The 15,070-nt window shown below is 38.2% G+C and overlaps 1 protein-coding gene across 1 annotated transcript in view; it reads right to left on the bottom strand.

The window, feature by feature from the left end:
• The window catches only part of TLE1 (transducin-like enhancer of split 1 (E(sp1) homolog, Drosophila)), a gene marked incomplete at its 5' end in the record, with an annotated part of 67,176 nt that extends 53,450 nt beyond the window's left edge, over positions 1–13,726 (bottom strand). The window contains 2 exons of the mRNA XM_009699449.1: positions 13,525–13,569; positions 13,663–13,726. Of these exons, the coding sequence (XP_009697751.1) occupies positions 13,525–13,569; positions 13,663–13,726 (109 nt within the window). The remainder of the gene's footprint in view (positions 1–13,524; positions 13,570–13,662) is intronic.
• Positions 13,727–15,070: the final 1,344 nt, after the last annotated feature.

Genomic DNA, 15,070 nt, shown 5'->3' with positions numbered 1-15,070 from the left:
AAAAAATGTGTGTAAGAGGGTGGGGGGGGGGGGGGGGGGGAAGCAATGTTAGAGGGTTGAGGAGAGGTTGGAGGTTTAATTAAATCTCCAAACTTAAATATTCAAAAGCCTCAAATGATTAAGGTTAGCATTCTGTGAACTTTGCTGTTCATGAGTTATTGAATCCACACTGAGCACTGAGATATGCATATATTATTAATGCCCTTTTATTTAAAACTAATACACTACAATCTGTTTTGGCAATGACTGCAAGAGGAAAAAAAAAATAAATAAAGGCAACATGTCGTTTAAAAGTTTAGGCCCCCATAGTATATCAATGTCAAACAACAGCATGTCAAGCTAAGATTCAATTCAGGTAAGTGCCACTGCCAAATTTTCTTGTTCCCAGACGTGCTTTAAGATTATTTCATTGCTTAAAATTTAATTTGTTCCAACTCGCATCTCCATGACAACGTTGGCTAACCCTGCAAATCATTTGGGTAATTGGATATCTTATCTTTCTATTGCTCTCAAATCGAATGATTCTGCTAGAACTGCAGCAGCCAATCAAATTTACAGTCCTCCTGAGTAATAGACTCGCACAAGTAGCCACATTCATCTCCCCTTTACTGCCGTATTAACCACCCTGCGACAAACTGGAAGTTAGCCTTCAAACTATTTTAAATTATAAACAGTGTCATTACTAATCATCTCACCAACAGGAGGAGGTGGTAAGGTTTATTCTCAACAGATACTTGAAATTCAATCTGACAAGCAGCAATGGGCAGCGTTTACTTCAGCAACAGGAACAATCTCTGTATTTTGGGCGTAAACTGTCAGTTTAACATAACATATCATTAACAAATACAGTTTTCCCTCTGCACCACATTTGTACTACTCATTTTAATTGCAAGGTCAGCCACCCACAAGATGATGATATTAAAACCCCAGAAGACTGGCATGAAAAATCTTTAGCTACCAAAAAAAACAAAACACCATCATATTGCAAGTGGGAGCGGGGACAGGAAGCAGTAACAGAAATATCAACAGAATAAAAACTCAAAATTATGAAGCCACAGAATGTTAGATAGTTTCCAAAGTGAAATTAGTATCTTTTTAATTCAGTACCTAAACTACATTTATCTGAATCCTCTTAGATGTCAGTTTAAATTACAGAAAGGTCATGTTAATTTAAACATAACCTGCATATGATGCACAAGTCAACAGCTACACTTGCCAAACATCTACTACTAGGTTTGGACTTCATTCAACTGTAAAGCGCAGTGACTGAATATACTTCAGATGTCTAATTTCAATGCTTTCTATAATAATGGAGAGAGGCTGCTGTGTAGCTCTCAATGAACCACTGTACACAACTGCCCATCCCATTAGCAGCTGTAAACCCTGTTGAACCCAAGCCAACTGGCAACAAAGAAGCTGTTGTCAGGATGTTAAAATGTTCCTTTCACACATCTTCACTATGTCAAGACTCTTCTTAAACTTGGCTAAACAGGACAGTTATCGCATTTCTCCTCTAATCCAACTTTAGCCCATAGTGCTCAAGCACTCGCAACTACAAAAGGTGTGTTTATCCAAATTTTAGTTCTGCAGCTTAGTTTCCATGCCTAAGCTAACCTTCAATACACACAGAACTATTTAAATCCCTGAAGTGAGCACACAGTTTTATTTTACTTTCAAGTTGGTTTCCAGCACACACAGTTCCCACTTTTATTTAGATTCCATGAGATGCTGAGCCAGTCAAAGACTGGCTCCAATCCAGAAGAGGTCTTCCCAACCTTACTGCCAGAGGCACACTTTCTTTGAACCATGCTGGAGACATTTGGACTTGTCCAACATCTCAACTAACTAGTCAAGCAGAAAACATTACTATAGGAGGAGGGAAAGGGCCAGCTTAGTAGAACATCACATCAGCAACTTAAATGGGCTCACAGGAAGCATCCATCAGGCAGCAGGGCAGCCCAAAGTACCAGGAGAACCAAGCTGGGAGCAGAGGTTTTGGGGGAAAAACATAAGCTATCAGATGAGCTCCTCTTTTCCCATAGAACTGCACTCTTATATGTTCTTATGGTGCTCTAGAGGAAGCACAGTCTCCAAAATTATCCAGTATGCTTTGCATTATTACCGTTAAGGACATTAAGAACTTAACTTACTCTGGACAACTGAGCAACACTACACTATACAAGAAAAAGGATGGGACAAAGAGAACAGAAAAAGAAAGGAGGCATAAAAGTGTGGTATATCTGTAACTGCTACATCCCTATTGGATAAGAGTCCTGTTAGCTTTTCATTTAGGATATTATTTTAAAGCTACTTCCTATGTCACTCCACTCCCACAAGTGACATCCAAATTTCTGCATACAACCTTGCAGCACTTGCCACTTTATTGGGATGGCAGTAGAAAGTTAGAGCTCTTGCATAGCTAGAGAAGTGCCTAGAATCACACATCTTCTAAAAATTAGAGCACAAATTTCCACAAATCAAGAATATGTTTACAGTATGCAAGCTAATAACAAAACTGCCAGTCAGCATTCAGCCTTATCAGTGTTCAAGGAAGATTGTAGCAGCAGTAGAATCTCGACTTCACTTGAACAATAAGCATGCCACCTGATAAAAAAGACAACACATTAAGTCAAGGGCCTGAAATATGGTGAAAAAAGTTCAACACGCTATGTTCACCAGGACTTTAGAAATAGCTACCAAATTAAACTTACCAAGTACGTGATATGCACTTTTGTATCTTAAAAGTAATGTCACCATTTTACAATACTTAGTATATTCAAAGCACAGTTTCAAAAAAATCTGTCAAGTCAGAGAAACAACTTTAGGCCTTAAAAAGGTGTTCATGTCAATGCTTCAGGTGTCATCAGGTGACTCATCAATCAATAACAAGTTAAGAGGATTGACAACTCTTGTTACACACTAGCAGAATTATCCACCAGACAGGATTTGGAAGGAAGGTGAAAATAATGGAGATTTTCACTAAGTGGGAAAAGGGTTTGGAAATCTTTCAGTAAGACTTCGGCAACTTATCAATAAGTTTCTTCCCCATTTTATTTTTTTTATATATATATTCTGTTGCTCACAGAATAGAAAATAAAAATAGTAAAGATACCATCTAGATTACATTTAATAGAGAAGAACTGATTGAAACTGTCCAAATAGAAACCAATTTGATTGAGACTGACAATCACTGTAGAGTTTATAATCATTGGGACAGGAAGGAAGAAAGCAAGCCACTAAAACTTCAGGAAAGCGGATGCTAACTGGTAAGATCAGCTTTATAGGACCTGTTACTGAGGGGGGAGATAAAATGGCATTATAGAGAGCTGACATATTCTTTATTAAACAATACTAAGGACACGGATGACAGTTAATGCACCTGAGAATGGAAGAGGAAGGAATAGAGAAAAGGAAAACGGGGAGTAATGGAATTGTGCCAAGAGACTAAACCCCAAATTCTTAACTGGCTTCATACAAACAGGAAAGCGTATAGAAGTGGAAACTAGGTCAGGTGAGGCAGTATGAACATATACAGCATAAGCACATTTTTGGAACCATGTGCCAGTAGTAAGCGACAGCTAAAGTAAAGCTACTACTCTACAGGTTGGAATAGTCAGAGGAGAACAAAAAAATGGTGCAATCCTCTCAATTAGAAAAGGAAATATATACTCAAGGGACACCGACAAGGCCAGAAAGTCTGTATTTTTTGCATCCATCAACTATAAAAGAATCATTACCAACCACATAATTAATATAAATTACTAGTTATGCAAGGTCAACACTATGGCTTAAACAGGAAAGGAACAGATTAGAGCATTATAAGTAAAACTTCTTCAAACTGACTAGGCCTGATGAAATAAAAAGAGCACATTAATGAAGACTCGAGCATCTCGTGGACACCTTGCAAAACCTGCAAATGTCAAGTGGATAGGAAAATATGAAAGGACAGTGCCTAACAGACAAAACAGAAATGAAGGAGCAAAGGCACTCCAGCTTGATTACTATTCCTTAAGTTTGGGCATTAAAAAGTTTCTTATCCATAAACATCTAGGTGGAACACGGATATAAATCACAACTCAGAAGTATTTTTCAGCAGTAAACAACATCACAACTACACCATGTCTGGAAAGGTAAAGTAATTATGGCTAAGAAAGGCAGATGATGTTAGCATCTTCACTAAGAATTTGACACTTGTAGCACTATTGGGAGCAATACAAACAGCACAGCACAGCTAAATCTTCACAAGAATAAGTACAAAAATGCTTGATGATTAAACTGTATTAATACATCCTTCTCTTCTGAAAATTAAGTTCTGCACGCATGATAGGTCCAGTGTTTTTCAGTATTTCCCACTAAGAAGCATAAAGATCTCTCCATTTGCCCTAATCCTTAATTTGTAGAGAGCTTCAAGCTGAGAAAGACAGAATACGCTGAAGAATAGCTTCAGAACTCACTTTGCAGTGAATAGAAAAATGGACTACAAAGGAAAAAGAAGGACAGGAATAAATAGGGATAAAGGACCATAGCATGCCCAGACAGGAACATAAAGGAAAAGAAAATAATGGGCCAGGAAGGAATCTCTCGGTCACAGCGGATCAGAAGTTGAACATCAGTCAATAGCACGCTGTTGCAAAAAAGGCTGCCACCACAGTAAGCCGTATGACAAGTAAACCTTCTATGCTACTCAGCACAGCGTTTCCTCCCCTGGCGTACTGCACTTATTTTGGGCACTGTACTTGAGCTAGGCAACAACACTCAGAGAATGAACATCAGACTGTAGAGGTTCTGGGAGGCAGGGGAACGATCTGCTCTCCCTATCCAAGCTGAAGAAAATGCGTAATAAAGAGCGGAGGCTGTAACAGAAAAGATTGAAGTTGTAACTGAGGAAGCACTTCAGCACCAAGGACATAAAAGCACTCTTCTACCTACAGAGCTTGCGAGTCGCCACTACTATTAAGTCTTTGCTAACAGATAGGACAAGCACCCTGTCAGCAAAGACACTGGTATAGCCGACCCTGCTAGGACACACGAAGGCACTGGGCCCTTTGTAGTGTTGTGATTCTACAGTTCATTTTTCACTTTAAACAACATAAGAGCTTCCTATAGGTCTTGTTTAAAGACTTTGCTTAACTGACAGTTTATATCCATCACTTGAGGACACAGACAGCTAGCTGTCTGCAAAGTAACGGCTGGAAACCTTGTAACCAGTTACAAAAGCAGAAATTCAGAATGACCTTACACCAAAACTCACATATGAAGAACAGTGATAAGCTTTTTTTTAAAAAATAAACAAAAAAAAAACCCAAACAAAAAAAAAACCACCAAATTAAAAAAAAAAAAAACAAAACAAAACAAAAAAACCCAAACAAAACCGCAACTCAACTTTGTTGTAAATGGAAACTGTTGTGGCAACACTGCAAATCAATGATATTTCTATTAGCTATTTTTCCCAAGAAATTGTGGGGCTTTCATCCCCTCCCCTGAGGAATTTAGTTCAAACTTCTACATTTAAAAAAAGTTGAGATCATCATACGATGAAGCAGAGAGCACAGTAATTTGAGGGTTTTAGAACAGTTTAAAAAAAATTTATAAACAGGTAGATTTCCAGACATCATAAAACCCACCGGTTTCAGATGTCTTTTCCTTTTCTTGACCTAGCAAAAGTAGGTTTCTTCATAGACTTAATACTTAATCAAGATACAGCTGAACAAGCATACCCATTCTTGCTCTCTGTCTCCAAACCTGAAAGCTATCTTTTTGGTTTTGCTTGCTAATCCATAGAAGCCTTTAAAATGGCACAAATAGAGGCAGCAGCATTTGTTCTCTAAATCAATTTTATCCTCAGCCATCAACTAGATGTTCCAGCACAGAGAAAGAACAGTCCTTCCCTTCTAATTCAAAAATCCATACTACCATTGCCCTTGCAAACTGCTAAACAAGCACTATCGGCAATTCACTTGTGTTCTGTAATATATTTACTGCAAATCCCAACAGCTTGCCTCCTAATGCACTTTTCTATTGTGTCTGTTCTTGTCAATCCACTGACTGGTCACCTTACAAGTAAGTTGCTTTGACTGACTGTTTACACAAATATCAAAAAGCTTCAAGAGGAATAAAAACAGATTGAATAGAAAAAAAAAAATCCATGCTGCTGAAAGAAGAGGACAAAAAAACAACCCCACACACACACAAAAAAAACACACAACAAAAAAACCACAAACAAAAAACAAAAACACCACCAAAAAACCCCACCCCACAACCTACACCAAAACACAAATTAACCTCAGTCTTCTCCTTTGTTATGACACAGCTAAAAAAAGAGCCAAAAGCTTTTTGGATCACCTCAGAAGTATAAAATATTTCCAGATAAACAGCTTGACACAAAGCCTACCTAACACCCCTCAAAACTTTAACCTGTAATTTAATCTTCTGTGCTAATTTGTTCACATATCCGAGGAACACAGAGAAAAGGTAAGAGTAACTCAGCCAATCACCAATTAGAGATTAGACTCTTCTTGAACACTATGCAATTTATTATTAGCCAGAGAATACTATTACCGTTATTAAAATTCAGTGAAACCTACCAAACTAATTTCCTGAACTGAACTGCTTTCCCCACACTAGAAAGTCTATTTTATAACACCTAGGCTTACTAACAACTAAAATAATACTACTTACAAACTTAAAATACTATGCTACCTATGAAATAGTGCTATAAATCCTTTCCTACTCCAATTTCACTTAAACATACTGTGATTACCATTCCAAGCAGAGATTTCAACATTGTTTCCATTTGTATACACGAATCTTGACACAGCAACAAGGCAGGCTGTTTTTTTAAGTACCAAAAAGCGTGCATCACTAGGCCACCTTTTTAAAAGGGACAACTTCAGGAAATAACTGATTTTTAAACCTACTCAGATTTAAACTACACTTCAGTTAAAAATAAACTCAATTTCAGCAAGCTCTAATCTACTCTTCAATCACCTCTAGCACAATGCCATAAACAGGTCACTGGTGGAGTTTCATAGGGGCCTTTACTGCAGTCTGGTTTATGGATACGTTCAGCAGCGCAGCCTGGAAAAGGCAGTAAGCAGCGAGTAAGAAAGCTTGCTCTGTGGGAGAATTCATTCAAAGTAAAAACAATGGCTAAACAACTGCAAAGAGATCTTGAAAGTCTAAGTGGGCATTGAAAAGAATTGTATTTAAAAAAAAAAACTTATACACACTGGGAGTAGCCATCCCTATCCTCAAAGTAAAATGATGGCTCCTGAGATTGCAATCAATGACCACAAGCAAGAACTCAAATGAGAAAGGTGACTCCAGCAGTTAAGCATTTCATGACAGCCAAAAGAGAAATCAGATAGTGGGAACTTTATTAAAAAAGAAAAGAAAAAAAGGAAAACAGAATTATGTGATAATATAAACCTCTGGTTTACCTGTACCCTGAGAACTGCATGTAGTTCTAGTCCCCTCATTTCAACAGGCTAAGTTAAAAGTAAAAAAGGTTGAGGAAAAAGCAAGGAAGATGATCAAAGGAAGCTACACAACTGTGTAGACTGGGACTGCCCAACCTAAAAGGAGTCAACACAGATGTGTTACAACAGAGTTACAAAGTTTTGAGTGCATTGAAAAAGCACCTAGACATCAACAACTTGTCTATTCTGAGAACTAGGGGCCATCAAATAAAGATAGTGGAAACCAGGTTCAAAGCAAACAAAGGCTGGGTTTTGTCCTACACCTGGAACAACCTCCTCCCCACAACAGCGCAGCCAGGTTGGAAACACACTAGAAAGTAGTGTGTTTTACAGAAAAGGGTACAAGTGCCCTGGAAGACAAGTTGAACACGCATCAGCCCCACATCCTTGCATTGATGAAGGCTGCACCTCATACTAGGATGCAATAGTATGACCATAACCAGTTGGGTGACTAAAATAAACTGTTCCCCTTTCTATTCCCCTTGTTTGGCAAGAAGGAAGATTTTGCCAGACTGGAGCAAGCCACTAAGCGACACCAGTGAGATGACCAGGGAATTGGAGCACGCAGCATACCAGGAAGAAGTTAAAACTTGTCTAGTTGCAAGAAGAGAAGGATTAATGGGAGAGGAGATCTGATTGCTGACAAAGAGGTGATTATGGAGAAGGCTAAGCCAGACTCTTCTTAGAGGTGCATAGCAGAAGAACAAAAGGCAGGCAACGGTCACCATTGCACAAATGCAAAGTCCCAGTTAGCGAAGGAAAAAATTCTGCACAATGAGGGTGTGTCAAACACTGCAAAGTGCTGCCCAGAGATGTCACACAAGATTACCTCCACAAAATACTTCAGATGAAAATTTGATACTTGCAAAAGTACAGGTTGTAAGTTCAGGTTGAACACAGGACCAGCTTGCAAGTACGGGACCAGCTTGCAAGTACTTTAAAAGCCATGGACTACGAGTAATCATAAGGACTGATCTGTTAAACAAGCTGTTTTGACAAATACATGCTGAAAAATTGGGAATTCTCCCTGTCGGTGTTTTTTCCCCTTCTGAAAGGAATTATGTGAGCAACCACTATTGCTCAAATAGCTACATTCATAGTCCAACTAAGAAGTGTGATGCAAAAGACAAAAATAGTAGTGTTTGACATAATTGCCATTAGATATCCCTAAATCTTACCTCAAGTGGAAAGATAACCTCATTAGTTCTACTCAAAGCTGTTATCATTTTTAAAATAACAGTACTGTGCAGTCTTCTGATAAGGACTAGTTAACCTAAAATTGTTTTTAAAGGCTTTTACTGTATGCCAATGGTGACCTACTATCAAGCCTAAGAGATCCTATCTTCCCATTTTGCACAGGAGACACAAAGCAATTTTACCGCCTTGCTACAAGCACTTAAGTGCTGGAGTAGGGTGGGAGGAAAGGTAATTTAAATGCTCAGCTTGATTTGATATACCAGCAGCAGTAGAAGGAAAAATGTTAAGCTTTTTTCCCCAAAATGTGTTGTGACAGAAAGATACCGCACATTCGTAAAGCATCTTCCCTCTTACCCTTCTCCCTGCCCCAAAAAAATACCAGGACATTTTTTTTGCCCACTTGAACCAACCCACAAAGTACGTAAACAGACACTTGGCAAGGCAAGTTCCAGCAATGCAAGGGAAGTTTAACAACGTAGTTCATAGTTCTGCGAGGAACCAGAAATCTGGTAGACCAAGCATACAGTGTTTACACTGTGACTTACTTCCAGATTAAGTTGTATACAGAGTTGACATACTAGATGGTATCTGACAACATGGTTATCTAAAGCCGCATGGAGACATATTTCACACAGTGCCCTGAATCTGTCAGATAACTCCTTCACAATAATGCTGGCCTTGAGCTTGAGTGTGGTTCAAAAGTCAAGAAAGTTGAAGTCATTACTCTAGTCTTCCCTCCTCGTTTAAACCGGCAGCTCTAGTTGTGGTTGAAATGGCTGCACCGGTGATACAACTGTACTCATTTAGAAACCCAATATTTGTAGAATCAGTACAATTTTTTGAGTGAAAATTATGATGTCTGTCAACCTTACCATTTTCTCTTTTAAATGAAAACATGTTTTAAATGTCTTATGTGGCAGTGTCAACTGTAAAACGCTCTTTAAAGCACCCACTGCACACCATCAAAACCTTGCAGATTTTTTTATTCCAATAATTAAAATGCAAGTAGGAAAAAAGAAAAAAATTAATTTATCTTTAAATCTCTTTCAACAGCACAAGTCATCCTACTCAGGAGCTGTAGAGAGCTAACTAAGCTCCTTAATTCCCTTCTATTTAACCCACTCCTAAAGACTGATGTTCTAATGAGATATCAGTAGAAGATTCTGTCCTTTGCCATAGAGCATTAGAAACGATTCCACAAAACAGTACAGGCTAAAACAGACATTTAACTCCTGTACAACTGGTGAATATAATGCACTTTCAGAGTTTGTATACTTTTCTACAAGAGGCAAGGTAAAAAATGACAAGTCTGCCTCCAGGCAGGTCACAGAGATCACAATAAACCACCCAAAGAGAAGGAAACCTAGCTGTCACCATTGGGATAGCAGAAACCCACATATTGTACTAGTTTATATAGTCTGTCAGTTGGTTCAGTAGTGATGAATTTTTCTTTCTTTGGCTGCCTGCCACTGCACAAAAGCTAATCTTGCACCTAAACAATCTACGCATTAAATGCACAGGAAGCCTTATCTTTTGACCTATGACACAAGATGACAGACAGAGCTGGTGAAAATAAAGAGGTGCTGCCCTGATAGCTGAGGGCAGCAACCTTTTAAGGACATCAAGATGTTTAACACCCAACCAACTCTACATCTTGGCACAAGCAGTTGATGTATCTGCTTTGCCAGCAACAGATATCACAGTGGGGAAAATCTGACTTGGACGGTATAAGACAGAAGAGAAACTTAAGACCGCACAAGTCGTCCTTACTCATTTTGTCTTCGACACATACGAAAACAATATCGAATCAAGTGCACCTAAACAAATCCTCAGGTGCTTGTTTCTCTTTCAGGTATGCAAAATTTAGTCAGTAATCATTCACCTTAAAATAATTTCCCTGAAAACAGCACAAGAATCAACACAAAACATCCTCTTAAAAACTAACCTTTGAAATTGTAAAAAAAAAAAAAAAAATTTAAAAAACCACACAGAAATGAGACCAAAAAAAAAGGACCAAACCCACAAACCAGCCACAAATATGCCAGAAAGATTACTTCCTGACCACTGTTCAGCCAGCAGGTTGAAATGCAGCAGCAGTAGCTTGATTTAAGCACAGTTAAGCAATTAAATACTGCAAAGTGCCCAAGCCAAAGTTGCAAAGGAAGCCTTACCATGGCCATTTCTGGACTCAAATGCAACACGTTCAAGTGGAAAACTGCAGTTCAGTTGTTTGTGTATGGAAAGTTCACCTCAGTTAGGTCTGTTCACAGCAGCATTCAAGTCCAGACTAACTTTGGTCTACTCAGATTAAAATCGATTACCAAAATAAATGAAGGGGGAACTGCTGATGCAACTGTATCAGTACAAGAAGTCAACCCTTTCATATGCAGGCAAACTGCAACTACTTCATTTTGTCGAAGTGACTACCTTAACCACGATGTACGCACCATACTGCATAACGAAACACTGTCACAGCGTAGTTTTGTTTTTCAATCAGCAGCCCAAGCACTCTGAAGAGCTTCACACAGAGCTAGTGCAGCATCCACATAGGAGGCAGCCCTTAAATATGCTAAAGCTTGTTCAGTGGAAATTTTCCCCATCACTGCATTTTTCTGTAACAAAGATGTTGTCAGAAATGACAATTTTTCGTGTCCCCTGATGATGCCTTGCTAGCATTTGGTTATAAGCCATAAAGCAGGAATAATTTCAGCCTGTCAGGAGTCTAGCTAATGCCCAGTTTCCCCCTAGAGAGAATTCCTGTCAAACGTAATGAGAGCTCCAAAGGCCCTCTCTACAACATAATGAGCACTTAGGCCATGCTGGTGATCAGCCAGCAAAAAGCATCAATTTGAGCCTGGCTACACCCTTGGGGTTAGACGTCACTAGTTCTAATAAGAATTATGATTGCTATCTGCCAAAAGCCTCCTCAGAACTTATCGTTAGCAGTGGAAATTCAGAAGAATGTCATTGGTAGGTTTTTTTTGCTTCCTGTAATCTAAGACCACCTACATTCTGAACTGTAACACCATTTGGTATACTCACTGCAGGCATCTGAATCAAGAGTCTTTAACATGAAGGTGCTACTTTTATCAGAAATTAGAATTATTTAACACGTAAAAGCATAGTATCCGAGACTCATATCCAGTAAAATGTATTTATGCCTTCAAAAGCTTATTCTTTTCTTAACAGCATACACAGAGCAAGTGTGCTCTACTCTCCCAGGCTAGACCCAACACGGGTGTAATGCTTTGTCATAAATCTTAAAAGCTTCCAAAGTATCACTGCCTATTGGGTATGTAATTATAGTTGCCATACATACAGAACATTAAACCCTTGCAATACACAGATGTTAAGGTCAAAGTGGAAACCTCAGTTCTGACACTCTTTAATCTTCTGGGCTTAATTGATTTTATCTAAAGTTAATTCCTAGTACATTTACTGAAGTCATACGTTCTCTTCAAAGGTCTTCTGAAAACAACATCCATTTCACACCAAATGAGGCTGCTATATAGATGTTGTCTTTTTCACAGTTACAGTGTGTCAAAACATTGTTTAGGGAAAAAAAAACAAACAAACAAACAAGAAAGAAATCTCCAAATCACAAAGCCTGGAAAAGTCACCTCACAGGAAAACTGACAGTCTTCTACAACACAAAACAGCCTAACGCAGCTACAGTACAGAACCAAGTCAAACACTACTCTAGTTGTTCCATCTACCTACTTGGGGCATTACTCTCAAAAAAAAAAATGAGGTTGTCACAATATTTCTTCTTGTACCAGCATTTTGGATTCAAAGAAGTATACCTCTGCAAAGAACATACCTACCTAGCTTTGCAGACAAAGTTAACATGGAGTTACAATGCTATTTCATCAAATATAATATTTTTAGGGGAAAACAAAACAAAAAAAAAAATCAAAGAGTTCAGAGCTACAAAAGCAAAATTCAACTCTGCAATTCACTTGCTTAATGAAAGTCTTTGAATATACTGAAGATCTGAAGCCTGAACTAATCAATTTCTTCGCTGTGCCCTAGTCGGTCAGCCATGCTCTTTAATTTAATGAAACAAGAGTTTTAGATGAAATAGCACATACACATCAAGAAAGAATTGTATTGTTGCACTTTGAAATGTGTCCAACTGTGCAACTTCATCTAATGATAATTTTTTTTAAGAGGCCATCGATTTCTGAAAGACTTATTGTACCAGCATCTTGATGAAAAAAGTGAATGTCAGCATATCTACAGAATACTTGCACCCTGCCATTAATGCTTTATTTGGCAGACAATGACTACTCAATTGAAGGTCCTCTGGCCTGAGCAATCATTTAGCTTTTCTTCTCTTTTGAGGTCCTTAGTGTCTTGTTCCAGTTCAATACTCTTTTTATTCACCATTATAGTGGTCATAAGTGTGAATTTTATGGGAACTTGCAAACTCATAGTCATAACTAGAGCTTTCCAAGTCACCAATTTTTTCCACACCTTTAAATGGCAAGGATTTGAGCAACTATCACTACTTATGCTACACACGCATAAGACCAGTTCTACATATCAAAGACTCTACCACTAACAAAATAAAACCACATAAAACACTGAATTATATTTTTGAAACCGCAGACACAAGACCTTTCCTATTTTTGCCAACGTCTTCCAGGACCAGTACCAAGAAAGTCTTGTCGCTCAACCTAATCTATACCTCATTTGACAGCAGGTAGGCAAAGGTTTACTAACCAGGGCTACAAATCAGCCTATTGATTCAGACACATGATACAATCATCTAAACAAACAGAAGGGCTACATTTAAATGGACTAGACAGACTGCAGATTTTGTGGTTTAGAAAATAAAATGTCTTACCTGTTTGTGCATTTCAATGTTTAATCCATACGACATTTCGTAATACTGCAAATAAAGGAGGATAAATTATTTTGTTATGCTGGCCTACGTTGTATTAGGAGTTATTTACTGAAATAAAGAAAACACAAATACACTTACCATCACATAGTGCCTCTGCATTTCCGTCTTTTCACTTGCCAGTTTCTCACATTCCAATTTAAGGCTACAAAATAGATCACACTTTAATGTAACTGTTATGTCATTTGTTTTGACATCTACCCATTTTATTTGTATTTTGACAGAAGCAGCTAATTAAAAAAAAAACTCATAAACTAACAGGCAAATACAGAGAGAAAGATTTAATTCATATTTTAAATACAAAGGTTGATCAGGAAATTTAAAAGCTGTTTCATGGGTGCTGTACATGACCCAAACTGTCTCCAGAACCTGAACATATCCAATCTTCATGCTTCGACAAAGAGCTACTGTGAAGTGCTACAACCTTCAAGCTATAACAGGATCTGAATTTCTCCGAAGTACTTCCCAGTAGTAAACCAGAAGTATTTCTTTGTATATGACATTTAGTAAATTACTGTCAAGTAACACCACTCATGTTTACCATTACAACTTGAGTACCGTCTATAATTCTTAATCTTAAGTACACTCCAGCTAAGGTTATCTTGCCCACAGATTGAAAATCAGCAACTTTGACTATCGTTTACCAGCAAGTTTGTTTTCTATTTTTGTTTTCATAAATGAAAAGAAAGTGCATTTGGCACTTGTATATCTCATCACTAACAGCGGTATAATTCTGACTACTTTCACTAAGGGCAAATGCCTCAACATTCCCTTTGTTCTCTGGCAAACCGATATTTTTTTTTTTTTTTTAATGACACTAGTAAGCACCCTAGGGAACGGTTAGTGTATAAGTCAGCATTTTTCACCTACAGCTGTGATAATGAATGTTTATAGTTTACACTGCATTCCTAAGGTAAAAAAATGGCTTAAACAAGTTAACTATTTTAGATAAGACTGAGACTACCGCATCATAGGTAAGAAAGAGGAAACCTAATCAAAACCAAGCGATTTCTAACTGGGAAACCAGCAAAGTTTTTATTCCTATCCAGATCTTGCAGGTGCACGTAAGTACAAAATTAAGGAAGATTGATGCCCCTCAACACTAATTGCACTGTGTATGCAGGAATCCATACCCTAAATCTCTGCAGGGTCCTCAGCAGCAAGCACAAACACAACAAGAACGTCTGAAGGACAGCATAGCGATCAGAAATGCACGCCACGGCTTCAGCAGATTCTTGTCAACTTTGTGTTAGTACTCCAGTACTTGTGTGCTTTAACAAATCTTCTTTAAGCACCACACGTTGGCCTTTTATTATTAATCTTTGCATTAACACCACACACAAGCGAGCAAACGTGAGAATTAGCCTCCTTAATGCTCTGTGCCACAGAATTAGCTCAGGTCTTACCTCGATATACTTAAAAAAAAAAGAAACAACACTTCCACGTAAGGATCCCTAACAATTTTTTAAACGCATACAAGCGCCGAACC

This window comes from Cariama cristata, unplaced genomic scaffold (assembly GCF_000690535.1).
Source record: "Cariama cristata isolate BGI_N322 unplaced genomic scaffold, ASM69053v1 scaffold3314, whole genome shotgun sequence".
In the NCBI taxonomy this organism is placed as follows: Eukaryota; Metazoa; Chordata; class Aves; order Cariamiformes; family Cariamidae; genus Cariama; species Cariama cristata.
The sequence above is the reverse complement of the archived record's forward strand: the minus strand, read 5'-3'. Positions and strand labels throughout refer to the sequence as shown.